Source organism: Oncorhynchus masou, chromosome 13 (genome assembly GCF_036934945.1).
Source record: "Oncorhynchus masou masou isolate Uvic2021 chromosome 13, UVic_Omas_1.1, whole genome shotgun sequence".
Lineage (NCBI taxonomy): Eukaryota > Metazoa > Chordata > Actinopteri > Salmoniformes > Salmonidae > Oncorhynchus > Oncorhynchus masou.
The window spans coordinates 5,236,498-5,264,232 of record NC_088224.1 but is presented as its reverse complement, the minus strand read 5'-3'; the positions used below and the strand labels follow the sequence as shown (position 1 = coordinate 5,264,232).

Below are 27,735 nucleotides of genomic sequence, written 5' to 3'. Positions count from 1 at the left end.
CAGGGCTCTATCGTCCCTCCATCAGGTCCTAATGGCCTGGTACTCAGGGCTCTATCGTCCCTCCATCAGGTCCTAATGGCCTGGTACTCAGGGCTCTATCGTCCCTCCATCAGGTCCTAATGGCCTGGTACTCAGGGCTCTATCGTCCCTCCATCAGGTCCTAATGGCCTGGTACTCAGGGCTCTATCGTCCCTCCATCAGGTCCTAATGGCCTGGTACTCAGGGCTCTATCGTCCCTCCATCAGGTCCTAATGGCCTGGTACTCAGGGCTCTATCGTCCCTCCATCAGGTCCTAATGGCCTGGTACTCAGGGCTCTATTGTCCCTCCATCAGGTCCTAATGGCCTGGTACTCAGGGCTCTATCGTCCCTCCATCAGGTCCTAATGGCCTGGTACTCAGGGCTCTATTGTCCCTCCATCAGGTCCTAATGGCCTGGTACTCAGGGCTCTATCGTCCCTCCATCAGGTCCTAATGGCCTGGTACTCAGGGCTCTATCGTCCCTCCATCAGGTCCTAATGGCCTGGTACTCAGGGCTCTATTGTCCCTCTAACCACTCTGACATCAATGCAATCTAAAGTCACATCAAACAGTATTGCAGTTGATACACAACAAAATGGACAGTGCTTTTAGTTCCCAACACCCATATGCATAGGCCTATATATGAGCCCCCCAAAAATCCCTGAATTAAAATGATTGTGCCGTTATATTATACGTGGCAAAGAGTTATTGAATGCGAATGTAAGATGTCTTTGGTATATAATTTGTCTACCCTATGCTCCAAAAGCTCCAAAAGTAAGTCAATAGCCATGTTAGACTGAAATATGTAAAGGTCATTATGTAAAGGTGAGGCTCTCTCGTCTCCATGCTCATTCAACATACAGTGCATTCCGAAAGTATTCAGACCCCCCAGAAATACCTTTATGTAAATAAGGTCGTTTCAAAGTTACAAAAATGTCAACCTGTTTTTGCTTTGTCCTCATTGGGTATTGTGTGTAGATTGATTTGAAATAATTTCATCCATTTTAGAATAACGTCAGCTAGCTCATGTCCAAATGCCAGTCCTACATTCTTCCACAAAGAAGGTTTGAATCCTATGCAACCTGCCTACATAGTGTTGAAGTACAATAGACTAACATAACTACTGTAGTAGGTTAAAGCTGTGTGTTGGAAAACCATGGTAGAGCATGGGTGGATTACACATTAGTGCTTTTGTTGCTTAAGACCAATGCTTATTTTACACTTAAAATGTTGTTTTTGTGTTAATAGATACCTAGTATGAAAGCATAATAATGGGCCAGCACACATTTGATATACTTGCAGTTGATACTTTGAACGTATTTGTTTATTTCCTGGGAAGCATGTCCTTCTACACAGCTCAGGTTTGGGCCTGCACATTCCGCAGTTAGTGGGTATTTGTATGAATGAATCCCAGCACCTTACTGTCCACCTGCTGATGTAAAAAGGACTTTACAAGTTAGTTTGATTGACCTGACCCTCCTCTCTCTCTGTCCAGGAAGAGGAGGTGGAAGTGGACTCTCACACCATGGTGAAGTCTGGGTCAGAGGGGGCTGGAACCATGAGAGCTACCAGCACCATGAGTGACGGAGCTCAGACCATGATCGAGCACGGCAGTACCATGTTAGAGGCAGACCTGGGAACCATGGTCATCAACAGTGATGAGGAGGACAACGATGAAGGCTCAATGAGGAGTGAGTAGAGCTTGTCAGGATAGTACCGTAGGCTGTAACATAGTATATTTTGTGATCATTTAGTTATATTTATTATAGTGAGCTGTCGGCGTAGTACCTGACATTATCTAGTTTTTGTGATACATTTTTATTTGATTTGAGACTAGATGCACATGAAGAAAGACTTAAACCCCCAACCTCCGTCCTGTAACTGTCTCTGTCTTTAGTATAGTAGTGTTGCTACTGGAAACAAATATATCAATGCAAAATACAACAATTCCTGAGTTACAGCTCATGTAAGGAAGTCAGTCAATTCAAATAACTTCATTAGACCCAAATCTATGGATTTCACAAGACTGGGTGCAGCCATAGGCCTACCCACTGGGGAGCCAGGTCCAGTCAATCTGAATGAGTTTTTCCCCCACAAAAGGGCTTTATTACAGACAGAAATATTCAGTTTCATCAGCTGTCCGGGTTTTTATTTATTTTATTTTACCAATGACGGCTTAGGAACAGTGGGTTAACTGCCTGTTCAAGGGCAGAACGACAGATTTGTACCTTGTCAGCTCGGGGATTTGAACTTGCAACAGTCCGGTTACTGGTCCAACGCTCTAACCACTAGGCTACCCTGCCGCCCCAGGTGAAGAAGTCGAATGTAGAGGTCCTGGGCTGGCGTGGTTACATGTGGTCTGCGGTTGTGATGCCGGTTGGACGTACTGCCAAATTCTCTAACACGATGTTGGAGGCGACTTGTGGTAGAGAAATGAACATTCAATTATCTGGCAACAGCTCTGGTGGACATTCCTGTAGGCAGCATGCCAATTGCACATTCCCTCAAAAATATAGATATCTTTGGCATTGTGTTGTGACAAAACTGCACCTTTTTTGTGGCTTTTTATTGTCCCCAGCGCAAGGTGCACTTGTGTAATAATCATGCTATTTAATTATCTTCTTGATTTGCCACACCTGTCAGGTGGATGGATTATCTTGGGGGGGAAAGGCTCACTAACAGGGATATAAACAAATTTGTGCACAGCATTTGAGAGAAATTAGCTTTTTGTGCATGTGGAACATTTCTGGGCTCTTTTATTTCAGTTCTTGAAACACTTTACATGTTGCGTTTTTATATTTTTGATCAGTATATTTTAAAACCTTATCTATTCCTCCTAGATATAAATCTTCACAGTTAGAAAATTATTATATTCAAGGGATACATCAGGATTTTGGCAATGAGGCTCTTAATCTACTTCCCCAGAGTCAATGACCTTGTGGAAACCATTTTTATGTTTCTGCGTACAGTTTGAAGTTGCTAACTAGCGTTAGCGCAATCACTTAGAAGTCTATGTGAACAGCTAGCATGCTCGCAGATACCCATAATGCTAGCTGATACCCATAGGCTTACAGTCATAGCGGCTCACGATACTACCCCCAACTTCCTTCATACTGGAAACCGAGACATAATGATCCGGAAGTATCCCTTTAACATGTGTTCATTACTCCAACATGCCTAGCTCTAACTCCCTCCACACCGTGTGGTTTTGTTATTCATTAGGAAGAGTAGAGTAAATGCTACCTTCTCTCTGCACAGGACACCCAACCTCCCAGCAGGCCCTGAGACCCTCCTTCATGGACTACTTTGACAAGCAGGACTCTAAGGTCCAACAGGAGAGCTATAACCATAACCGGCAGCAGGAACCAGGCTATCACATCAGCCAGGCTAAGGACGTCTTCCCTGACAACTGGAAGGTTCCTCAGGACGGAGACTTTGACTTTGTGAGTTATACCTAATCACCCTTCTATAGAACAACATATAGAACAACAAAAATAACCATCCATGGAACTACATATAGAACCATCCATAGAACTACATTTAGAACCATCCATAGAACTACATATAGAACCATCCATAGAACTACATATAGAACCATCCATGGAACTTCATATAGAACCATCCATGGAACTTCATGTAGAACCATCCATGGAATGACATATAGGACCATCCATATGGAATGACATATAGAACTGTCCATGTAACTACATATAGAACCATCCATGGAACAACATATAGAACCATCCATGGAACTACATATAGAACCATCCATAGAACTACATATAGAACCATCCATGGAACTACATATAGAAAAACATCTAGAACCATCCATGGAACTACATATAGAACCATCCATGGAACGACATATAGAACCATCCATGGAACGACATATAGAACCATCCATGGAACGACATATAGAACCATCATATAGAACCATCCATGGAACGACATATAGAACCATCCATGGAACGACATATAGAACCATCCATGGAACGACATATAGAACCATCCATGGAACGACATATAGAACCATCCATGGAACGACATATAGAACCATCCATGGAACGACATATAGAACCATCCATGGAACGTCATATAGAACCATCCATGGAACGACATATAGAACCATCCATGGAACGACATATAGAACCATCCATGGAACGACATATAGAACCATCCATGGAACGACATATAGAACCATCCATGGAACTACATATAGAACCATCCATGGATCAACATATAGAACTACATATAGAACTACATATAGAACCATCCATGGAACTACATATAGAACCATCCATGGAACTACATATAGAACCATCCATGGAACTACATATAGAACCATCCATGGAACTACATATAGAACCATCCATGGAACTACATATAGAACCATCCATGGAACTACATATTTAACTACATATAGAACCATCCATGGAACAACATATAGAACCATCCATGGAACGACATATAGAACAACATATAGAACCATCCATGGAAGTACATATAGAACAATATATAGAACCATTCATTGAACTACATATAGAACCATCCATGGAATGACATATAGAACCATCCATGGAACGACATATAGAACCATCCATGGAACGACATATAGAACCATCCATGGAACTACATATAGAACCATCCATAGAACTACATATAGAACCATCCATGGAACTACATATAGAACCATCCATAGATCAACATATTTAACTACATATAGAACCATCCATGGAACAACATATAGAACCATCCATGGAACTACATATAGAACCATCCATGGAACTACATATTTAACTACATATAGAACCATCCATGGAACAACATATAGAACCATCCATGGAACTACATATAGAACAACATATAGAACCATCCATGGAAGTACATATAGAACAATATATAGAACCATTCATTGAACTACATATAGAACCATCCATGGAATGACATATAGAACCATCCATGGAACGACATATAGAACCATCCATGGAACGACATATAGAACCATCCATGGAACGACATATAGAACCATCCATGGAACGACATATAGAACCATCCATGGAACTACATATAGAACCATCCATGGAACTACATATAGAACCATCCATGGAACTACATATAGAACCATCCATGGAACTACATATAGAACCATCCATGGAACTACATATAGAACCATCCATGGAACTACATATTTAACTACATATAGAACCATCCATGGAACAACATATAGAACCATCCATGGAACTACATATAGAACAACATATAGAACCATCCATGGAAGTACATATAGAACAATATATAGAACCATTCATTGAACTACATATAGAACCATCCATGGAATGACATATAGAACCATCCATGGAACGACATATAGAACCATCCATGGAACGACATATAGAACCATCCATGGAACTACATATAGAACCATCCATAGAACTACATATAGAACCATCCATGGAACTACATATAGAACCATCCATAGATCAACATATTTAACTACATATAGAACCATCCATGGAACAACATATAGAACCATCCATGGAACTACATTTTGAACAAGATATAGAACCATTCATTGAACGACATATCGAACCGTCCATAGAACTACATAAGAACCATCCATAGAACTACATATAGAACTACATATAGAACCATCCATAGAACGACATATAGAACCATCCATGGAACGACATATAGAACCATCCATGGAACGACATATAGAACCATCCATGGAACGACATATAGAACCATCCATGGAACGACATATAGAACCATCCATGGAACGACATATAGAACCATCCATGGAACTACATATAGAACCATCCATGGAACTACATATAGAACCATCCATGGATCAACATATAGAACTACATATAGAACCATCCATGGAACTACATATAGAACCATCCATGGAACTACATAAAGAACCATCCATGGAACTACATATAGAACCATCCATGGAACTACATATAGAACCATCCATGGAACTACATATAGAACCATCCATGGAACTACATATAGAACCATCCATGGAACTACATATAGAACCATCCATGGAACTACATATAGAACCATCCATGGAACTACATATAGAACCATCCATGGAACTACATATTTAACTACATATAGAACCATCCATGGAACAACATATAGAACCATCCATGGAACTACATATAGAACAACATATAGAACCATCCATGGAAGTACATATAGAACAATATATAGAACCATTCATTGAACTACATATCGAACCGTCCATAGAACTACATATAGAACCATCCATGGAATGACATATAGAACCATCCATGGAATGACATATAGAACCATCCATGGAACGACATATAGAACCATCCATGGAACGACATATAGAACCATCCATGGAACGACATATAGAACCATCCATAGAACTACATATAGAACCATCCATGGAACTACATATAGAAAAACATATAGAACCATCCATGGAACGACATATAGAACCATCCATGGAACGACATATAGAACCATCCATGGAACGACATATAGAACCATCCATGGAACGACATATAGAACCATCCATGGAACGACATATAGAACCATCCATGGAACGACATATAGAACCATCCATGGAACTACATATAGAACCATCCATGGAACGACATATAGAACCATCCATGGAACGACATATAGAACCATCCATGGAACGACATATAGAACCATCCATGGAACGACATATAGAACCATCCATGGAACGACATATAGAACCATCCATGGAACGACATATAGAACCATCCATGGAACGACATATAGAACCATCCATGGAACGACATATTTAACTACATATAGAACCATCCATGGAACAACATATAGAACCATCCATGGAACTACATTTTGAACAAGATATAGAACCATTCATTGAACGACATATCGAACCGTCCATAGAACTACATAAGAACCGTCCATAGAAATACATAAAGAACCATCCATAGAACTACATATAGAACCATCCATAGAACTACATATAGAACCGTCCATGGAACTACATATAGAACCATCCATGGAACTACATATAGAACTACATATAGAACCATCCATAGAACTACATATAAAACTACATATAGAACCATCCATGTAACTACATATAGAACTGTCCATGGAACTACATATAGAACTGTCCATGTAACTACATATAGAACCATCCATGGAATAACATATAGAACCATCAATGGAACTACATTTTGAACAACATATAGAACCATCCATGGAAGTACATATAGAACCATTCATTGAACTACATATAGAACCATCCATAGAACTACATATAGAACCATCCATAGAACTACATATAGAACCATCCATAGAACTACATATAGAACCGTCCATGGAACTACATATAGAACCATCCATGGAACTACATATAGAACTACATATAGAACCATCCATAGAACTACATATAAAACTACATATAGAACCATCCATGTAACTACATATAGAACCATCCATGGAACTACATATAGAACCGTCCATAGAATTACATATAGAACAACATATAGAACTACATCTAGAACCATCCATGGAACTACATATAGAACCATCCATGGAACTTCATATAGAACCATCCATGGAACTACATATAGAACCATCCATGGAACTACATACAGAACCATCCATGAAAATACATATAGAACCATCCATAGATCAACATATTTAACTACATATAGAACCATCCATGGAACAACATATAGAACCATCCATGGAACTACATTTTGAACAACATATAGAACCATCCATGGAAGTACATATAGAACAAGATATAGAACCATTCATTGAACTACATATCGAACCGTCCATAGAACTACATAAGAACCATCCATAGAACTACATTTCTATCCTTAATGTGTTTGAGCCGATCAGTTGTGTTGTGACAAGGTAGGTTTGGTATTCAGAAGAAAGCCCTATTTGGTAAAGTGGGGCAAAAAAGTATTTCGTCAGGCACCAATTGTGCAAGTTCTCCCACTTAAAAAGATGAGAGATGCCTGTAATTTTCATCATAGGTACACTTCAACTATGACAGGCAAAATGAGAAAAAAAATCCAGAAAATCACATTCTAGGATTTTTAATGAATTGATTTGCAAATTATGGTGGAAAATACGTATTTGGTCACCTACAAACAAGCAATATTTCTGGCTCTCACAGACCTGTAACTTCTTCTTTAAGAGGCTCCTCTGTCCTCCACTCGTTACCTGTATGAATGGCACCTGTTTGAACTTGTTATCAGTATAAAAGATACCTTGTCCACAACCTCAAACAGTCACACTCCAAACTCCACTATGGCCAAGACAAAAGAGCTGTCAAAGGACACCAGAAACACAATTGTAGACCTCCACCAGGCTGGGAAGACTGAATCTGCAATTATTAGGAAATGGAAGACATACAAGACCACTGATAATCTCCCTTGATCTGGGGCTCCACGCAAGATCTCACCCCGTGGGGTCGAAATGATCACAAGAACGGTAAGCAAAAATCCCAGAACCACACGGGGGGACCTAGTGAATGACCTGCAGAGAGCTGGGACCAAAGTAACAAAGCCTACCATCAGTAACACACAACGCCGCCAGGGACTCAAATCCTGCAGTGCCAGACGTGTCCCCCTGCTTAAGCAAATACATGTCCAATTTGTAAGTCGCTCTGGATAAGAGCGTCTGCTAAATGACTTAAATGTAAAATGTAATGTAAATGTAAATGTCCAGGCCCGTCTGAAGTTTGCTAGAGAGCATTTAGATGATCCAGAAGAAGATTGGGAGAATGTCATATGGTCAGATGAAACCAAAATATAACTTTTTGGTAAAAACTCAACTCGTCGTGTTTGGAGGACAAAGAATGCTGAGTTGCATCCAAAGAACACCATACCTACTGTGAAGCATGGGGGTGGAAACATCATGCTTTGGGGCTGTTTTTCTGCAAAGGGACCAGGACGACTGATCCGTGTAAAGGAAAGAATGAATGGGGCCATGTATCGTGAGATTTTGAGTGAAAACCTCCTTCCATCAGCAAGGGCATTGAAGATGAAACGTGGCTGGGTCTTTCAGCATGACAATGATCCCAAACACACCGCCCGGGCAACGAAGGAGTGGCTTCGTAAGAAGCATTTCAAGGTCCTGGAGTGGCATAGCCAGTCTCCAGATCTCAACCCCATAGAAAATCTTTGGAGGGAGTTGAAAGTCTGTGTTGCCCAGCAACAGCCCCAAAACATCACCGCTCTAGAGGAGATCAGCATGGAGGAATGGGCCAAAATACCAGCAACAGTGTGTGAAAACCTTGTGAAGACTTACAGAAAACATTTGACCTCTGTCATTGCCAACAAAGGGTATATAACAAAGTATTGAGAAACTTTTGTTATTAACCAAATACTTATTTTCCACCATAATTTGCAAATAAATTCATTAAAAATCCTACAATGTGATTTTCTGGATTTTTTTTTTCATTTTGTCTGTCATAGTTGATGTGTACCTATGATGAAAATTACAGGCCTCTCTCATCTTTGTAAGTGGGAGAGCTTGCACAATTGGTGGCTGACTAAATACTTTTTGCCCCACTGTATATGAGTCCAATTTTTAGTTTTTTGGCTCCAACCGCCGTGTCTTTTTGAGACGCAGGGTTGGTGCATGGATGATCTCCGCATGTGTGGTTCCCACCTTGAAGCATGGAGGAGGAGGTGTGGTGGTGCTTTGCTGGTGACACATTTTGATTTGTTTAACACTTTTTTGGTTACTACATGATTCCATATGTGTTGTTTCATAGTTTAGATTTCTTCACTATTATTCGACAATGTAAAAAAATTAAAAATAATTGAAAAAGCACTTGAATGAGTAGGTGTGTCCAAATTTTTGACCAGTAGTGTACATACGTACATAACATATTCAGATAAATACATTTAAAAAGTGGTATTGGGTTTTTATTAGGATCTCCATTAGCTGTTGCAAAAGCAGCAGCTACTCTTCCTGGTCCACACAAAACATGAATCATAATACAGAACATTAATAGACAAGAACAGCCCAAGGACAGAACTACAAAACATGTTTTAATGGCACATGTAACCTACATATCAATACATACACACAAACTATCTACGCCAAATAGGAGTGAGGCGTTGTGCCGTGAGGTGTTGCTTTATCTGTTTTCTGAAACCAGGTTTGCTGTTCATTTGAGCAATATGAGATGGAAGGAAGTTCCATGCAATCATGGCTCTATATAATACTGTATGCTTTCTTGAATTTGTTCTGGATTTGGGGACTGTGAAAAGACCCCTGGTGGTTTGTAATAGCATGTCTGTGATCAATAGGAATGTAATATTATCTCTGTGATTTAATAGTCATATGATGTCATCTCTGTGATTTGTACTATGTGATGTCATCTCTGATCAGTAGGAATCTAATATTATCTCTGTAATCAATAGTCATGTGACATTATCTCAGTGATCAATAGTCATGTGATATTATCTCTGTGATCCACAGTCAGGTGACATTATCTCTGTCCATCCCTTGGTCTTTACTTCCTATCTGACACAGTGATTTAGGTTGTGCCGTGTTCTAAAGTTGCTTCTCTCCTTCTGTGTGTCCCTGCGTGTTCTCTGTCTAAGCAGCTGAAGAACCTTGACTTTGAGGAGCTGCAGCTGCGTCTGACGGCTCTGGACCCCATGATGGAGAGAGAGATTGAGGAGCTGCGCCAGCGCTACACCGCCAAGAGACAACCCATCCTCGACGCAATGGACGCCAAGAAACGCAGACAGCAGAACTTCTGAAGAGCCTGACCTGAGGAACACATTCTGACCTGGGCCCGTGTTCATACAGCGTCTCACTTTCCAGAGTGCTGATCTAGGCTAAGGTCCACTTTCCACGTAATCTTATTCCTTATGATCTAAAAGGCAGAACTGATGCTAGATCAGCACTCTGGCAGCAGAACTGATGCTAGATCAGCACTCTGGCTGCAGAACTGCTGAGGACCTTAGAAAAGGAATTCTGACCTGGTGCTTTCTGTTAAGACCTGACCAAGGGAGAGGAGAGACCTGACCAAGGGAGAGGAGAGACCTGACCGCTGTCTGGAATTTAATTCACCCTGCTTCTGTGCTTCTAAATGTCCCCCATTTTGTCTCTCATCACCACCCCAGTAGTCAGTGTAACCTGGAGTTATCCTATCTTCCCATGGCTCTGCTGGCCCTCAGGACTATTTTAAACAATTATTAGCCTCCCCCTCTGTTAATTATAAACCTGTAGGTAGCCTTATACCCCTCTGTTAATTATGAACCTGTAGGTAGCCTTATATCCCTCTGTTAATTATGAACCTGTAGGTAGCCTTATACCCCTCTGTTAATTATGAACCTGTAGGTAGCCTTATACCCCTCTGTTAATTATGAACCTGTAGGTAGCCTTATACCCCTCTGTTAATTATGAACCTGTAGGTAGCCTTATATCCCTCTGTTAATTATGAACCTGTAGGTAGCCTTATACCCCTCTGTTAATTATGAACCTGTAGGTAGCCTTATATCCCTCTGTTAATTATGAACCTGTAGGTAGCCTTATACCCCTCTGTTAATTATGAACCTGTAGGTAGCCTTATACCCCTCTGTTAATTATGAACCTGTAGGTAGCCTTATACCCCTCTGTTAATTATGAACCTGTAGGTAGCCTTATACCCCTCTGTTAATTATGAACCTGTAGGTAGCCTTATACCCCTCTGTTAATTATAAACCTGTAGGTAGCCTTATATCCCTCTGTTAATTATGAACCTGTAGGTAGCCTTATATCCCTCTGTTAATTATGAACCTGTAGGTAGCCTTATATCCCTCTGTTAATTATAAACCTGTAGGTAGCCTTATATCCCTCTGTTAATTATAAACCTGTAGGTAGCCTTATATCCCTCTGTTAATTATAAACCTGTAGGTAGCCTTATATCCCTCTGTTAATTATGAACCTGTAGGTAGCCTTATACCCCTCTGTTAATTATGAACCTGTAGGTAGCCTTATATCCCTCTGTTAATTATGAACCTGTAGGTAGCCTTATACCCCTCTGTTAATTATGAACCTGTAGGTAGCCTTATATCCCTCTGTTAATTATAAACCTGTAGGTAGCCTTATACCCCTCTGTTAATTATGAACCTGTAGGTAGCCTTATATCCCTCTGTTAATTATGAACCTGTAGGTAGCCTTATATCCCTCTGTTAATTATAAACCTGTAGGTAGCCTTATATCCCTCTGTTAATTATGAACCTGTAGGTAGCCTTATATCCCTCTGTTAATTATAAACCTGTAGGTAGCCTTATATCCCTCTGTTAATTATGAACCTGTAGGTAGCCTTATACCCCTCTGTTAATTATGAACCTGTAGGTAGCCTTATACCCCTCTGTTAATTATGAACCTGTAGGTAGCCTTATACCCCTCTGTTAATTATGAACCTGTAGGTAGCCTTATATCCCAAAGTATTATTGATTAACATTTTCTTAAAGATACGTTTTTCCCCTTTAGAGCATCCTCTGATAAACTGTCTGAGTTTATTTGCCTCTTGGGAAATGACCAGCGATATGGAAAATAATGTTAAAGGAGGATACAACAACGCATTGTAAACTGCAGACTTTCTACTTGACAAGAAAAGCTAGTTTATGTTGTTAAGATGGGGAAGCTTCACCATCCTTACATCGGCGTCACTAAGAGGCGTGGTCATCTCAACGACAGATGGCAGATTGGGGGAAGCGGCCATTGTAGAAATGGCTGTCGTTTCCAGGTGATACAAAGAAAACAATCATGTGTGAGAAACCATCTAAATCGCTATCAAATATATTTTCAATAACAACTTTTTTTTACGGCTGTTGAAAGTTGGACGAAACTGAAAGTGAATTGTTATCCGGGGTCCTTTGGACGTCCACCATCATTGTCCATGCTATCCGGTATCCTTGTACAGTCTGTAGCCATAACGACAATTGGTCCTGAGAATGTAACTCTTAACGTTACCCCATTGAAGTTGAAAATGGTCATGGTCAAGGTTAGGTAAGTGTTATGGTTTAGGGTAGGGACGTTCCCTGAAATCCAGATAGCACTAACCACCATGTTACAGAGAAATGGGATGCGAGGTAGGGGATTGGAGTTGTTTGGAATGGAGCCTAGTTGTTGCAGTTCACCGAGATTCCACACGGATGGGACATTCTACATGTACTGTCGCACCTTCAATATAGCCCCACGATTCATATCAGTTCCCCTGTGGTAGTGGCAGCCAGCCTGGGGGATGATAGAGTAGTGCATCGATGGAAACCCTGTGGTGTGTATTTGATACATCATGATGTAATACTGTATATAATACAACTGTTGAGGTTTGTCAACTACCAAACACTATCTGGATGAGAATAAATGCCTTAAAAAAATATATATATCTTTTTTTAAAGCAATTAATTTATGTGATCTGAGTGGACAGAATCTTTTCTCCCATTAGGAACTCGATCTGAAAACCTAATGGAGAGGATGTGATCTGATGTGCACCGAGAAGTTAACCCCTGTTCATTGGAACGTCTGCCAGTTGTTTATCCTTTCCTGTTCTGCTTGATATTCTGAGCCAGTTGGTTACTAGGTTACTATATTACAGGTTTCCCTGTAATGTTGACACAGGCTTTAGGTTTCCTGTACTCTTAGTGCTTCATGAGTCTTAACGTGCGCTCACTGTCATAAGATTTCCATACTCTGGGTCTGTCCCAAATGGAACACTGTCCCCTATGTAGTGCATTACTTTTGACCCGGACCCATAGCTGCTACACAGAGTATAGGGTGCATTTGGAACACTGCCTCTGACTGTATATTCCCAGAGACAGAGAGCAGCTCCTGTCTGACTGTATATTCCCAGAGACAGAGAGCAGCTCCTGTCTGACTGTATGTTATTTCTGTGAGTAGTGATTCTGTATGACGTTCTGTAGAGATGGCTGACTCTGTTCCCTGGGAGGTTGAATAATAAGGAAGGAAACCACTTGATGGACAGAGGAGGGAATCTCCTGTCAGTCATGTAATAACGGATCCTAGTAACTGCTCTTTTACAAGCACATCAAAGAGTTTTTATCCAGGTGATGATTGAGGGCGTGGTGTGATATCTTACATTGTAGGGTTCAGAAAGAGGCTTCTACAAGGAGTCAAGTCACTTTTATATTGAGTATTTTTATTATTGTGGTTAATTAATATTGTTTCCGTGCTTGATGAGAATCACTAAACCCAATAGGACCAGCATTCCTTTAGGTGGACGGTGAGAGTGAAGGATGGATTTACCTTGCATCGTCCATTTACTAAAGCTGTTCAGTCCATTGTCATAGAAACACATGAGTTATTGAATGTTGTGAAACATTTCTGGAAGACTTGTTGTGGTCATGTCAGATGTCTCTGGGTTCATGATGTTTGCCTAATACTATGCATGTTGATCTTTGCATCAATCTGCTGTGTAGTGGGATATGTGATATACTATACAGAATGACAGTACTATCTGTATATAGTACTGTCATGGTTCACACTTCTCTTCCTCAGCTTTTAACAAACTACTTCACAGTACCATTACACAACCTAGAAGACCCTTGCCACAGATGGGAGATTCCCATATAAAGTTTTTGTAATAAAACTCCTCAGCTTTTAATATTTTGCCCTAGTTCCTCTTCATTTACTTCCACAATGTACAACCTGTACGCAGTTTCTCCAGTCCCCTACAAGGTTGCAGTTGTCTGCCTGTGGAATCGATCCTAGGCTTTCTGTGGTGCCAGGGCATGTAGCCTAATAGCTTTGCTTTAGCTAATGGTTCAATATTTATTGGTTGTTTAAAATATGTATATATACTGTATATATCCTACATGAAGCAATATGCAGTGTTGCACGGGTGCCATTTATACTGCTGGCTGGCGGCAATAATGGAATTACTTGTTCAGTAATTAAAGTTGGAAATTCCAGTTTTTCAGGTTATATAATAGTTTTGTTTAAAACAAATATATATACACACACAAACACACACAACTGTCCTGTACAGGCTACCCGAGTACAGGCTACCTGAACCTGCATGACATGAGATGTCCTCACACTCTGTCCCAGCTTAGATAGAAATTTGAGTAAAACCTGTCTATTAATGCCAATTAATAGTCAGTCCACCCTCAACACTAGTTAACTAGGGATCATTATGTGGTGTACTATCAGTCCACCCTCAACACTAGTTAACTAGGGATCGTTATGTGGTGTACTATCAACACTAGTTAACTAGGGATCATTATGTGGTGTACTATCAACACTAGTTAACTAGGGATCGTTATGTGGTGTACTATCAACACTAGTTAACTAGGGATCGTTATGTGGTGTACTATCAACACTAGTTAACTAGGGATCATTAACACTAGTTAACTAGGGATCATTATGTGGTGTACTATCAACACTAGTTAACTAGGGATCATTATGTGGTGTACTATCAACACTAGTTAACTAGGGATCGTTATGTGGTGTACTATCAACACTAGTTAACTAGGGATCATTATGTGGTGTACTATCAACACTAGTTAACTAGGGATCGTTATGTGGTGTACTATCAACACTAGTTAACTAGCGATCGTTATGTGGTGTACTTTCAACACTAGTTAACTAGGGATCATTATGTGGTGTACTATCAACACTAGTTAACTAGGGATCGTTATGTGGTGTACTATCAACACTAGTTAACTAGGGAATTATCTTTGATTATAATCACAGCCGTATATATCCCCCCCCAAGAGGAGAAAATAATTTCAGTTTTGCGCTGTACTCAATATAAGCAGTGGCCTGAAGATTGAAATGGAACAATTCACTTTCTAGCGGACCAAACTAATGCACAGTACACTGTGGCCTGAGCCAGTTATCACTTTGTTTTCTATTCTTTTTTTAAAACATTTTTTATTAAGACACATCGATGGCTCTGAACTAAATTTATTTAACTCTTTGCAAACTGGAAACCATTTATCCGGAGGCTGCATTCATCGTTGTTGGGGATTTTAACAAGGCTAATCTGAAAACAAGACTCCCTAAATTTTATCAGCATATCGATTGCGCAACCAGGGGCGGAAAAACCTTGGATCACTGTTACTCTAACTTCCGCGACGCATATAAGGCCCTGCCCCGCCCCCCTTTCGGAAAAGCTGACCACTACTCCATTTTGCTGATACCTGCCTACAGACAAAAGCTAAAAAAAGAAGCTCCCTCGCTGAGGTCTGTCCAACGCTGGTCCGACCAAGCTGACTCCACACTCCAAGACTGCTTCCATCACGTGGACTGGGACATGTTTCGTATTGCGTCAAATAACAACATTGACGAATACGCTGATTCGGTGTGCGAGTTCATTAGAACGTGCGTTGAAGATGTCGTTCCCATAGCAACGATTAAAACATTCCCTAACCAGAAACCTTGGATTGATGGCAGCATTCGCGTGAAACTGAAAGCGCGAACCACTGCTTTCAATCAGGGCAAGGTGTCTGGTAACATGACTGAATACAAACAATGCAGCTATTCCCTCCGTAAGGCTATCAAACAAGCTAAGCGTCAGTACAGAGACAAAGTAGAATCCCAATTCAACGGCTCAGACACAAGAGGCATGTGGCAGGGTCTACAGTCAATCACGGACTACAGGAAGAAATCCAGCCCAGTCACGGACCAGGATGTCTTGTTCCCAGGCAGACTAAATAACTTTTTTGCCCGCTTTGAGGACAATACAGTGCCACTGACACTGCCTGCAATGGAAAAATGCGGTCTCTCCTTCACTGCAGCCGAGGTGAGTAAAACATTTAAACGTGTTAACCCTCGCAAGGCTGCAGGCCCAGACGGCATCCCCAGCCGCGCCCTCAGAGCATGCGCAGACCAGCTGGCTGGTGTGTTTACGGACATATTCAATCAATCCCTATACCAGTCTGCTGTTCCCACATGCTTCAAGAGGGCCACCATCGTTCCTGTTCCCAAGAAAGCTAAGGTAACTGAGCTAAACGACTACCGCCCCGTAGCACTCACTTCCGTCATCATGAAGTGCTTTGAGAGACTAGTCAAGGACCATATCACCTCCACCCTACCTGACACCCTAGACCCACTCCAATTTGCTTACCGCTCAAATAGGTCCACAGACGATGCAATCTCAACCACACTGCACACTGCCCTAACCCATCTGGACAAGAGGAATACCTATGTGAGAATGCTGTTCATCGACTACAGCTCGGCATTCAACACCATAGTACCCTCCAAGCTCGTCATCAAGCTCGAGACCCTGGGTCTCGACCCCGCCCTGTGCAACTGGGTACTGGACTTCCTGACGGGCCGCCCCCAGGTGGTGAGGGTAGGTAACAACATCTCCTCCCCGCTGATCCTCAACACTGGGGCCCCACAAGGGTGCATTCTGAGCCCTCTCCTGTACTCCCTGTTCACCCACGACTGCGTGGCCACGCACGCCTCCAACTCAATCATCAAGTTTGCGGACGACACAACAGTGGTAGGCTTGATTACCAACAACGACGAGACTGCCTACAGGGAGGAGATGAGGGCCCTCGGAGTGTGGTGTCAGGAAAATAACCTCACACTCAACGTCAACAAAACTAAGGAGATGATTGTGGACTTCAGGAAACAGCAGAGGGAACACCCCCCTATCCACATCGATGGAACAGTAGTGGAGAGAGTAGCAAGTTTTAAGTTCCTCGGCATACACATCACAGACAAACTGAATTGGTCCACTCACACAGACAGCATCGTGAAGAAGGCGCAGCAGTGCCTCTTCAACCTCAGGAGGCTGAAGAAATTCGGCTTGTCACCAAAAGCACTCACAAACTTCTACAGATGCACAATCGAGAGCATCCTGGCGGGCTGTATCACCGCCTGGTACGGCAACTGCTCCGCCCTCAACCGTAAGGCTCTCCAGAGGGTAGTGAGGTCTGCACCACGCATCATCGGGGGCAAACTACCTGCCCTCCAGGACACCTACACCACCCGATGTTACAGGAAGGCCATAAAGATCATCAAGGACATCTACCACCCGAGCCACTGCCTGTTCACCCCGCTATCATCCAGAAGGCGAGGTCAGTACAGGTGCATCAAAGCTGGGACCGAGAGACTGAAAAACAGCTTCTATCTCAAGGCAATCAGACTGTTAAACAGCCACCACTAACATTGAGTGGCTGCTGCCAACACACTGACACTGACTCAACTCCAGCCACTTTAATAATGGGAATTGATGGGAAATGATGTAAATATATCACTAGCCACTTTAAACAATGCTACCTTATATAATGTTACTTACCCTACATTATTCATCTCATATGCATACGTATATACTGTACTCTATATCATCGACTGCATCCTTATGTAATACATGTATCACTAGCCACTTTAACTATGCCACTTTGTTTACATACTCATCTCACATGTATATACTGTACTCGATACCATCTACTGTATCTTGCCTATGCTGCTCTGTACCATCACTCATTCATATATCCTTATGTACATATTCTTTATCCCCTTACACTGTGTATAAGACAGTAGATTAGGAATTGTTAGTTAGATTACTTGTTGGTTATTACTGCATTGTCGGAACTAGAAGCACAAGCATTTCGCTACACTCGCATTAACATATGCTAACCATGTGTATGTGACAAATAAAATTTGATTTGATTTGATCATTGTGGTGTACTATCAACACTAGTTAACTAGGGATCATTATGTGGTGTACTATCAACACTAGTTAACTAGGGATCATTATGTGGTGTACTATCAGTCCACCCTCAACACTAGTTAACTAGGGATTGTCTCATTACTTTCTATAGCTATATACAGTATTTAGCTGCTATTTATAAACTTGTAAAAATGAAACATCAAATAGCCTAATAAGAGGAAAAAAGTAGTTCGGCTTGAGGATAAATTCACTATTTATTGTTGAACTCAGTGGGGTTTGTCTGGCTAATAGCCTAAACAAATAGTCTGCAGTCAAGGTCAATGAAACAAGAGTTCTATGTCGAGTCCTACAGTAGCTACAGATGCTTTCACGCTGGCTCTAGGTCCAGGTTTCTATACGGATTATTGAAACCCAGACACTTTCCTGAGACATTGTGCATTATACAGTGCCTTCAGATAGTATTCACATCACTCAACTTTTTCCATATTTTGTTACAGCCTGAATTTAAAATGGTTTAAATTGAGTGGTGTAGGAGGGGAGAGGCTGTAGGGGGAGAGAGGCTGTAGGAGGGGAGAGGCTGTAGGAGGGGAGAGGCTGTAGGAGGGGAGAGGCTGTAGGGAGGGGAGAGGCTGTAGGGGGGAGAGGCTGTAGGGGGAAAGGCTGTAGGAGGGGAGAGGCTGTAGGGGGGGAGAGGCTGTAGGAGGGGAGAGGCTTTAGGAGGGGAGAGGCTGTAGGAGGGGAGAGGCTGTAGGAGGGGGAGAGGCTGCAGGAGGGGGAGAGGCTGTAGGGGGAGAGGCTGTAGGGGGGAGAGGCTGTAGGAGGGGAGAGGCTGTGGGGGGTGGAGGCTGTAGGAGGGGAGAGGCTGTAGGAGGGGAGAGGCTGTAGGGGGGGGAGAGGCTGTAGGGGGGGGAGAGGCTGTGGGGGGGGAGAGGCTGTAGGGGGGGGAGAGACTGTAGGGGGGAGAGGCTGTAGGGGGGAGAGGCTGTAGGAGGGGAGAGGCTGTAGGAGGGGAGAGGCTGTAGGGGGAGAGGCTGTAGGGGGAGAGGCTGTAGGAGGGGAGAGGCTGTAGGAGGGGAGAGGCTGTAGGATAGAGGCTGTAGGGGGGAGAGGCTGTAGGAGGGGAGAGGCTGTAGGAGGGGAGAGGCTGTAGGAGGGGAGAGGCTGTAGGATAGAGGCTGTAGGGGGGGGAGAGGCTGTAGGAGGGGAGAGGCTGTAGGATAGAGGCTGTAGGGGGGAGAGGCTGTAGGAGGGGAGAGGCTGTAGGGGGGAGAGGCTGTAGGGGGAGAGGCTGTAGGAGGGGAGAGGCTGTAGGAAGGGAGAGGCTGTAGGAGGGGAGAGGCTGTAGGAGGGGAGAGGCTGTAGGAGGGGAGAGGCTGTAGGAGTGTAGAGGCTGTAGGAGGGGAGAGGCTGTAGGAGGGGAGAGGCTGTAGGAGGGGAGAGGCTGTAGGAGGGGGAGAGGCTGTAGGAGGGGAGAGGCTGTAGGGGGAGAGGCTGTAGGGGGGGGGAGAGGCTGTAGGGGGGAGAGGCTGTAGGGGGAGAGGCTGTAGGAGGGGAGAGGCTGTAGGATAGAGGCTTAGGGGGGGGAGAGGCTGTAGGAGGGGAGAGGCTGTAGGAGGGGAGAGGCTGTAGGATAGAGGCTGTAGGAGGGGAGAGGCTGTAGGAGGGGAGAGGCTGTAGGAGGGGAGAGGCTGTAGGATAGAGGCTGTAGGAGGGGAGAGGCTGTAGGAGGGGAGAGGCTGTAGGATAGAGTCTGTAGGGGGGGAGAGGCTGTAGGAGGGGAGAGGCTGTAGGATAGAGGCTGTAGGGGGGAGAGGCTGTGGGGGGAGAGGCTGTAGGAGGGGAGAGGCTGTAGGGGGGAGAGGCTGTAGGAGGGGAGAGGCTGTAGGGGGGAGAGGCTGTAGGGAGGGGAGAGGCTGGGGGGGGGGAGAGGCTGTAGGAGGGGAGAGGCTGTAGGAGGGGAGAGGCTGTAGGATAGAGGCTGTAGGGGGGGAGAGGCTGTAGGAGGGGAGAGGCTGTAGGAGGGGAGAGGCTGTAGGGGGAGCGGCTGTAGGGGGGAGAGGCTGTAGGAGGGGAGAGGCTGTAGGATAGAGGCTTAGGGGGAGAGGCTGTAGGAGGGGAGAGGCTGTAGGGGGAGAGGCTGTAGGGGGGAGAGGCTGTAGGAGGGGAGAGGCTGTAGGATAGAGGCTGTAGGGGGGAGAGGCTGTAGGAGGGGAGAGGCTGTAGGAGGGGAGAGGCTGTGGGGGGGAGCGGCTGTAGGGGGGGAGAGGCTGTAGGGGGGAGAGGCTGTAGGAGGGGAGAGGCTGTAGGATAGAGGCTTAGGGGGGGGAGAGGCTGTAGGAGGGGAGAGGCTGTAGGAGGGGAGAGGCTGTAGGGGGAGAGGCTGTAGGAGGGGAGAGGCTGTAGGATAGAGGCTGTAGGAGGGGAGAGGCTGTGGGATAGAGGCTGTAGGGGGGGGAGAGGCTGTAGGGGGGAGAGGCTGTGGGGGGAGAGGCTGTAGGAGGGGAGAGGCTGTAGGAGGGGAGAGGCTGTAGGGGGGAGAGGCTGTAGGAGGGGAGAGGCTGTAGGAGGGGAGAGGCTGTGGGATAGAGGCTGTAGGGGGGGGAGAGGCTGTAGGAGGGGAGAGGCTGTAGGAGGGGAGAGGCTGTAGGGGGGAGCGGCTGTAGGGGGGAGAGGCTGTAGGGGGGAGAGGCTGTAGGATAGAGGCTTAGGGGGGGGAGAGGCTGTAGGAGGGGAGAGGCTGTAGGAGGGGAGAGGCTGTAGGGGGGAGAGGCTGTGGGGGGGGAGAGGCTGTAGGAGGGGAGAGGCTGTAGGGGGGAGAGGCTGTAGGAGGGGAGAGGCTGTAGGAGGGGAGAGGCTGTAGGATAGAGGCTGTAGGGGGAGAGGCTGTAGGAGGGGAGAGGCTGTAGGATAGAGGCTGTAGGGGGGAGAGGCTGTAGGAGGGGAGAGGCTGTAGGGGGGGAGAGGCTGTAGGGGGGGAGAGGCTGTAGGAGGGGAGAGGCTGTAGGAGGGGAGAGGCTGTAGGAGGGGAGAGGCTGTAGGAGGGGAGAGGCTGTAGGAGGGGAGAGGCTGTAGGAGGGGAGAGGCTGTAGGAGGGGAGAGGCTGTAGGATAGAGGCTGTAGGAGGGGAGAGGCTGTAGGAGGGGAGAGGCTGTAGGAGGGGAGAGGCTGTAGGAGGGGAGAGGCTGTAGGGGGGGAGAGGCTGTAGGAGGGGAGAGGCTGTAGGAGGGGAGAGGCTGTAGGGGAGAGGCTGTAGGATAGAGGCTGTAGGAGGGGAGAGGCTGTAGGAGGGGAGAGGCTGTAGGATAGAGGCTGTAGGGGGAGAGGCTGTAGGAGGGGAGAGGCTGTAGGAGGGGAGAGGCTGTAGGAGGGGAGAGGCTGTAGGATAGAGGCTGTGGGGGGGAGAGGCTGTAGGATAGAGGCTGTAGGGGGGAGAGGCTGTAGGGGGGAGAGGCTGTAGGAGGGGAGAGGCTGTAGGGGGGGAGAGGCTGTAGGAGGGGAGAGGCTGTAGGGGGGAGAGGCTGTAGGAGGGGAGAGGCTGTAGGGGGGAGAGGCTGTAGGAGGGGAGAGGCTGTAGGAGGGGAGAGGCTGTAGGATAGAGGCTGTAGGGGGGAGAGGCTGTAGGAGGGGAGAGGCTGTAGGAGGGGAGCGGCTGTAGGGGGAGCGGCTGTAGGGGGGGGGGGAGAGGCTGTAGGGGGGAGAGGCTGTAGGAGGGGAGAGGCTGTAGGATAGAGGCTTAGGGGGGAGAGGCTGTAGGAGGGGAGAGGCTGTAGGGGGAGAGGCTGTAGGGGGGGGAGAGGCTGTAGGAGGGGAGAGGCTGTAGGAGGGGAGAGGCTGTAGGATAGAGGCTGTAGGGGGGAGAGGCTGTAGGAGGGGAGAGGCTGTAGGAGGGGAGAGGCTGTAGGGGGAGCGGCTGTAGGGGGGAGAGGCTGTAGGGGGGAGAGGCTGTAGGATAGAGGCTTAGGGGGAGAGGCTGTAGGAGGGGAGAGGCTGTAGGAGGGGAGAGGCTGTAGGGGGGGGAGAGGCTGTAGGAGGGGAGAGGCTGTAGGAGGGGAGAGGCTGTAGGATAGAGGCTGTAGGAGGGGAGAGGCTGTAGGATAGAGGCTGTAGGGGGGAGAGGCTGTGGGGGGGAGAGGCTGTAGGAGGGGAGAGGCTGTAGGAGGGGAGAGGCTGTAGGAGGGGAGAGGCTGTAGGGGGAGAGGCTGTAGGAGGGGAGAGACTGTAGGAGGGGAGAGGCTGTAGGGGGAGCGGCTGTAGGGGGGGGGAGAGGCTGTGGGGGGGGAGAGGCTGTAGGATAGAGGCTTAGGGGGGAGAGGCTGTAGGAGGGGAGAGGCTGTAGGGGGGAGAGGCTGTAGGGGGGAGAGGCTGTAGGAGGGGAGAGGCTGTAGGAGGGGAGAGGCTGTAGGGGGGAGAGGCTGTAGGAGGGGAGAGGCTGTAGGAGGGGAGAGGCTGTAGGATAGAGGCTGTAGGGGGGAGAGGCTGTAGGGGGGAGAGGCTGTAGGGGGGAGAGGCTGTAGGGGGGAGAGGCTGTAGGAGGGGAGAGGCTGTAGGAGGGGAGAGGCTGTAGGATAGAGGCTGTAGGAGGGGAGAGGCTGTAGGAGGGGAGAGGCTGTGGGGAGAGGCTGTGGGATAGAGGCTGTAGGAGGGGAGAGGCTGTAGGAGGGGAGAGGCTGTAGGGGGGAGAGGCTGTAGGAGGGGAGATGTAGGCTGTAGGAGGGGAGAGGCTGTAGGGGGGAGAGGCTGTAGGAGGGGAGAGGCTGTAGGAGGGGAGAGGCTGTAGGAGGGGGAGAGGCTGTAGGATAGAGGCTTAGGGGGGAGAGGCTGTAGGAGGGGAGAGGCTGTAGGAGGGGAGAGGCTGTAGGAGGGGAGAGGCTGTAGGAGGGGAGAGGCTGTAGGGGGGGAGAGGCTGTAGGGGGGGAGAGGCTGTAGGAGGGGAGAGGCTGTAGGATAGAGGCTGTAGGGGGGAGAGGCTGTAGGAGGGGAGAGGCTGTAGGATAGAGGCTGTAGGAGGGGAGAGGCTGTAGGATAGAGGCTGTAGGGGGGAGAGGCTGTAGGAGGGGAGAGGCTGTAGGAGGGGAGAGGCTGTAGGATAGAGGCTGTAGGGGGGAGAGGCTGTAGGAGGGGAGAGGCTGTAGGGGGGAGAGGCTGTAGGGGGAGAGGCTGCAGGAGGGGAGAGGCTGTAGGAGGGGAGAGGCTGTAGGAGGGGAGAGGCTGTAGGAGGGGAGAGGCTGTAGGATAGAGGCTGTAGGGGGGGAGAGGCTGTAGGAGGGGAGAGGCTGTAGGATAGAGGCTGTAGGAGGGGAGAGGCTGTAGGGGGGAGAGGCTGTAGGATAGAGGCTGTAGGAGGGGAGAGGCTGTAGGAGGGGAGAGGCTGTAGGGGGGAGAGGCTGTAGGAGGGGAGAGGCTGTAGGATAGAGGCTGTAGGAGGGGAGAGACTGTAGGGGGGAGAGGCTGTAGGAGGGGAGAGGCTGTAGGAGGGGAGAGGCTGTAGGAGGGGAGAGGCTGTAGGAGGGGAGAGGCTGTAGGAGGGGAGAGGCTGTAGGATAGAGGCTGTAGGGGGGAGAGGCTGTAGGAGGGGAGAGGCTGTAGGGGGGGAGAGGCTGTAGGGGGAGAGGCTGTAGGAGGGGAGAGGCTGTAGGAGGGGGAGAGGCTGTAGGAGGGGAGAGGCTGTAGGGAGGGGAGAGGCTGTAGGATAGAGGCTGTAGGAGGGAGAGGCTGTGGGATAGAGGCTGTAGGAGGGGAGAGGCTGTAGGAGGGGAGAGGCTGTAGGAGGGGAGAGGCTGTAGGAGGGGAGAGGCTGTAGGAGGGGAGAGGCTGTAGGAGGGGAGAGGCTGTAGGATAGAGGCTGTAGGGGGAGAGGCTGTAGGAGGGGAGAGGCTGTAGGGGGAGATGCTGTAGGAGGGGAGAGGCTGTAGGGGGGAGAGGCTGTAGGAGGGGGAGAGGCTGTAGGAGGGGAGAGGCTGTAGGAGGGGAGAGGCTGTAGGATAGAGGCTGTAGGGGGAGAGGCTGTAGGATAGAGGCTGTAGGAGGGGAGAGACTGTAGGGGGGAGAGGCTGTAGGAGGGGAGAGGCTGTAGGAGGGGAGAGGCTGTAGGAGGGGAGAGGCTGTAGGATAGAGGCTGTAGGGGGGAGAGGCTGTAGGAGGGGAGAGGCTGTAGGGGGAGAGGCTGTAGGGGGGAGAGGCTGTAGGAGGGGAGAGGCTGTAGGAGGGGAGAGGCTGTAGGAGGGGAGAGGCTGTAGGAGGGGAGAGGCTGTAGGATAGAGGCTGTAGGAGGGGAGAGGCTGTAGGATAGAGGCTGTAGGAGGGGAGAGGCTGTAGGAGGGGAGAGGCTGTAGGAGGGGAGAGGCTGTAGGAGGGGAGAGGCTGTAGGAGGGGAGAGGCGGTAGGAGGGGAGAGGCTGTAGGATAGAGGCTGTAGGGGGAGAGGCTGTAGGAGGGGAGAGGCTGTAGGGGGGGGAGATGCTGTAGGAGGGGAGAGGCTGTAGGGGGGAGAGGCTGTAGGAGGGGAGAGGCTGTAGGAGGGGGAGAGGCTGTAGGAGGGGAGAGGCTGTAGGAGGGGAGAGGCTGTAGGATAGAGGCTGTAGGGGGAGAGACTGTAGGAGGGGAGAGGCTGTAGGATAGAGGCTGTAGGAGGGGAGAGGCTGTAGGATAGAGGCTGTAGGGGGGAGAGGCTGTAGGAGGGGAGAGGCTGTAGGAGGGGAGAGGCTGTAGGATAGAGGCTGTAGGGGGGGGAGAGGCTGTAGGAGGGGAGAGGCTGTAGGGGGGAGAGGCTGTAGGGGGGAGAGGCTGTAGGAGGGGAGAGGCTGTAGGAGGGGAGAGGCTGTAGGAGGGGAGAGGCTGTAGGAGGGGAGAGGCTGTAGGATAGAGGCTGTAGGAGGGGAGAGGCTGTAGGAGGGGAGAGGCTGTAGGATAGAGGCTGTAGGAGGGGAGAGGCTGTAGGAGGGGAGAGGCTGTAGGAGGGGGAGAGGCTGTAGGAGGGAGAGGCTGTAGGGGGGAGAGGCTGTAGGGGGGAGAGACTGTAGGAGGGGAGAGGCTGTAGGGGGGGAGCGGCTGTAGGGGGGAGAGGCTGTAGGGGGGAGAGGCTGTAGGATAGAGGCTTAGGGGGGAGAGGCTGTAGGAGGGGAGAGGCTGTAGGGGGGAGAGGCTGTAGGAGGGGAGATGCTGTAGGAGGGAGAGGCTGTAGGGGGGAGAGGCTGTAGGAGGGGAGAGGCTGTAGGAGGGGAGAGGCTGTAGGATAGAGGCTGTAGGAGGGGAGAGGCTGTAGGAGGGGAGAGGCTGTAGGATAGAGGCTGTAGGGGGGAGAGACTGTAGGGGGGGAGAGGCTGTAGGATAGAGGCTTAGGGGGGAGAGGCTGTAGGAGGGGAGAGGCTGTAGGAGGGGAGAGGCTGTAGGGGGGAGAGGCTGTAGGAGGGGAGATGCTGTAGGAGGGGGAGAGGCTGTAGGGGGGAGAGGCTGTAGGAGGGGAGAGGCTGTAGGAGGGGAGAGGCTGTGGGATAGAGGCTGTAGGAGGGGGAGAGGCTGTAGGAGGGGAGAGGCTGTAGGATAGAGGCTGTAGGGGGAGAGACTGTAGGGGGGAGAGGCTGTAGGATAGAGGCTTAGGGGGGGAGAGGCTGTAGGAGGGGAGAGGCTGTAGGAGGGGAGAGGCTGTAGGGGGGAGAGGCTGTAGGAGGGGAGAGGCTGTAGGAGGGGAGAGGCTGTAGGATAGAGGCTGTAGGAGGGGAGAGGCTGTAGGATAGAGGCTGTAGGGGGGAGAGGCTGTAGGGGGAGAGGCTGTAGGAGGGGAGAGGCTGTAGGGGGGAGAGGCTGTAGGAGGGGAGAGGCTGTAGGAGGGGAGAGGCTGTAGGAGGGGAGAGGCTGTAGGGGGAGAGGCTGTAGGAGGGGAGAGACTGTAGGAGGGGAGAGGCTGTAGGGGGAGCGGCTGTAGGGGGGAGAGGCTGTAGGGGGGGGAGAGGCTGTAGGATAGAGGCTTAGGGGGGAGAGGCTGTAGGAGGGGAGAGGCTGTAGGGGGAGAGGCTGTAGGGGGAGAGGCTGTAGGAGGGGAGAGGCTGTAGGAGGGGAGAGGCTGTAGGGGGAGAGGCTGTAGGAGGGGAGAGGCTGTAGGAGGGGAGAGGCTGTGGGATAGAGGCTGTAGGGGGGAGAGGCTGTAGGAGGGGAGAGGCTGTAGGGGGGAGAGGCTGTGGGGGGGAGAGGCTGTAGGAGGGGAGAGGCTGTAGGAGGGGAGAGGCTGTAGGATAGAGGCTGTAGGAGGGGAGAGGCTGTAGGAGGGGAGAGGCTGTAGGAGGGGAGAGGCTGTGGGATAGAGGCTGTAGGAGGGGAGAGGCTGTAGGAGGGGGAGAGGCTGTGGGGGGGAGAGGCTGTAGGAGGGGAGATGCTGTAGGAGGGGAGAGGCTGTAGGGGGAGAGGCTGTAGGAGGGGAGAGGCTGTAGGGGGAGAGGCTGTAGGAGGGGAGAGGCTGTAGGATAGAGGCTTAGGGGGGAGAGGCTGTAGGAGGGGAGAGGCTGTAGGAGGGGAGAGGCTGTAGAGGGGAGAGGCTGTAGGAGGGGAGAGGCTGTAGGGGGGAGAGGCTGTAGGAGGGGAGAGGCTGTGGGGGGGAGAGGCTGTAGGAGGGGGAGAGGCTGTAGGATAGAGGCTGTAGGGGAGAGGCTGTAGGAGGGGAGAGGCTGTAGGATAGAGGCTGTGGGAGGGGGAGGCTGTGGGATAGAGGCTGTAGGGGGAGAGGCTGTAGGAGGGGAGAGGCTGTAGGAGGGGAGAGGCTGTGGGATAGAGGCTGTAGGGGGGAGAGGCTGTAGGAGGGGAGAGGCTGTAGGGGGGAGAGGCTGTAGGGGGAGAGGCTGTAGGAGGGGAGAGGCTGTAGGAGGGGAGAGGCTGTAGGAGGGGGAGAGGCTGTAGGAGGGGAGAGGCTGTGGGATAGAGGCTGTAGGAGGGAGAGGCTGTAGGAGGGGAGAGGCTGTAGGATAGAGGCTGTAGGAGGGGAGAGGCTGTAGGAGGGGAGAGGCTGTAGGAGGGGAGAGGCTGTAGGAGGGGAGAGGCTGTAGGATAGAGGCTGTAGGGGGGAGAGGCTGTGGG

General features: G+C 48.4%; 1 protein-coding gene across 3 annotated transcripts in view; it reads left to right on the top strand.

Moving 5' to 3' along the window:
• The window catches only part of LOC135551669 (serine/threonine-protein kinase 3-like), a 30,819-nt gene extending 16,169 nt beyond the window's left edge, over positions 1-14,650 (top strand). The window contains exons 9-12 of one of the 3 annotated variants that reach the window (XR_010457348.1): positions 1,514-1,709; positions 3,277-3,461; positions 10,635-12,267; positions 12,305-14,650. Coding sequence is in view for 2 of the 3 variants with exons in the window: in XM_064982847.1 (XP_064838919.1) it covers positions 1,514-1,709; positions 3,277-3,461; positions 10,635-10,796 (543 nt within the window). In the remaining variant the exon portion in view is untranslated. Of the gene's footprint in view, positions 1-1,513; positions 1,710-3,276; positions 3,462-10,634 lie in introns of all 3 variants that reach the window. The other 2 variants (XM_064982847.1, XM_064982848.1) reach the window with 2 other exon arrangements.
• Positions 14,651-27,735: the final 13,085 nt, after the last annotated feature.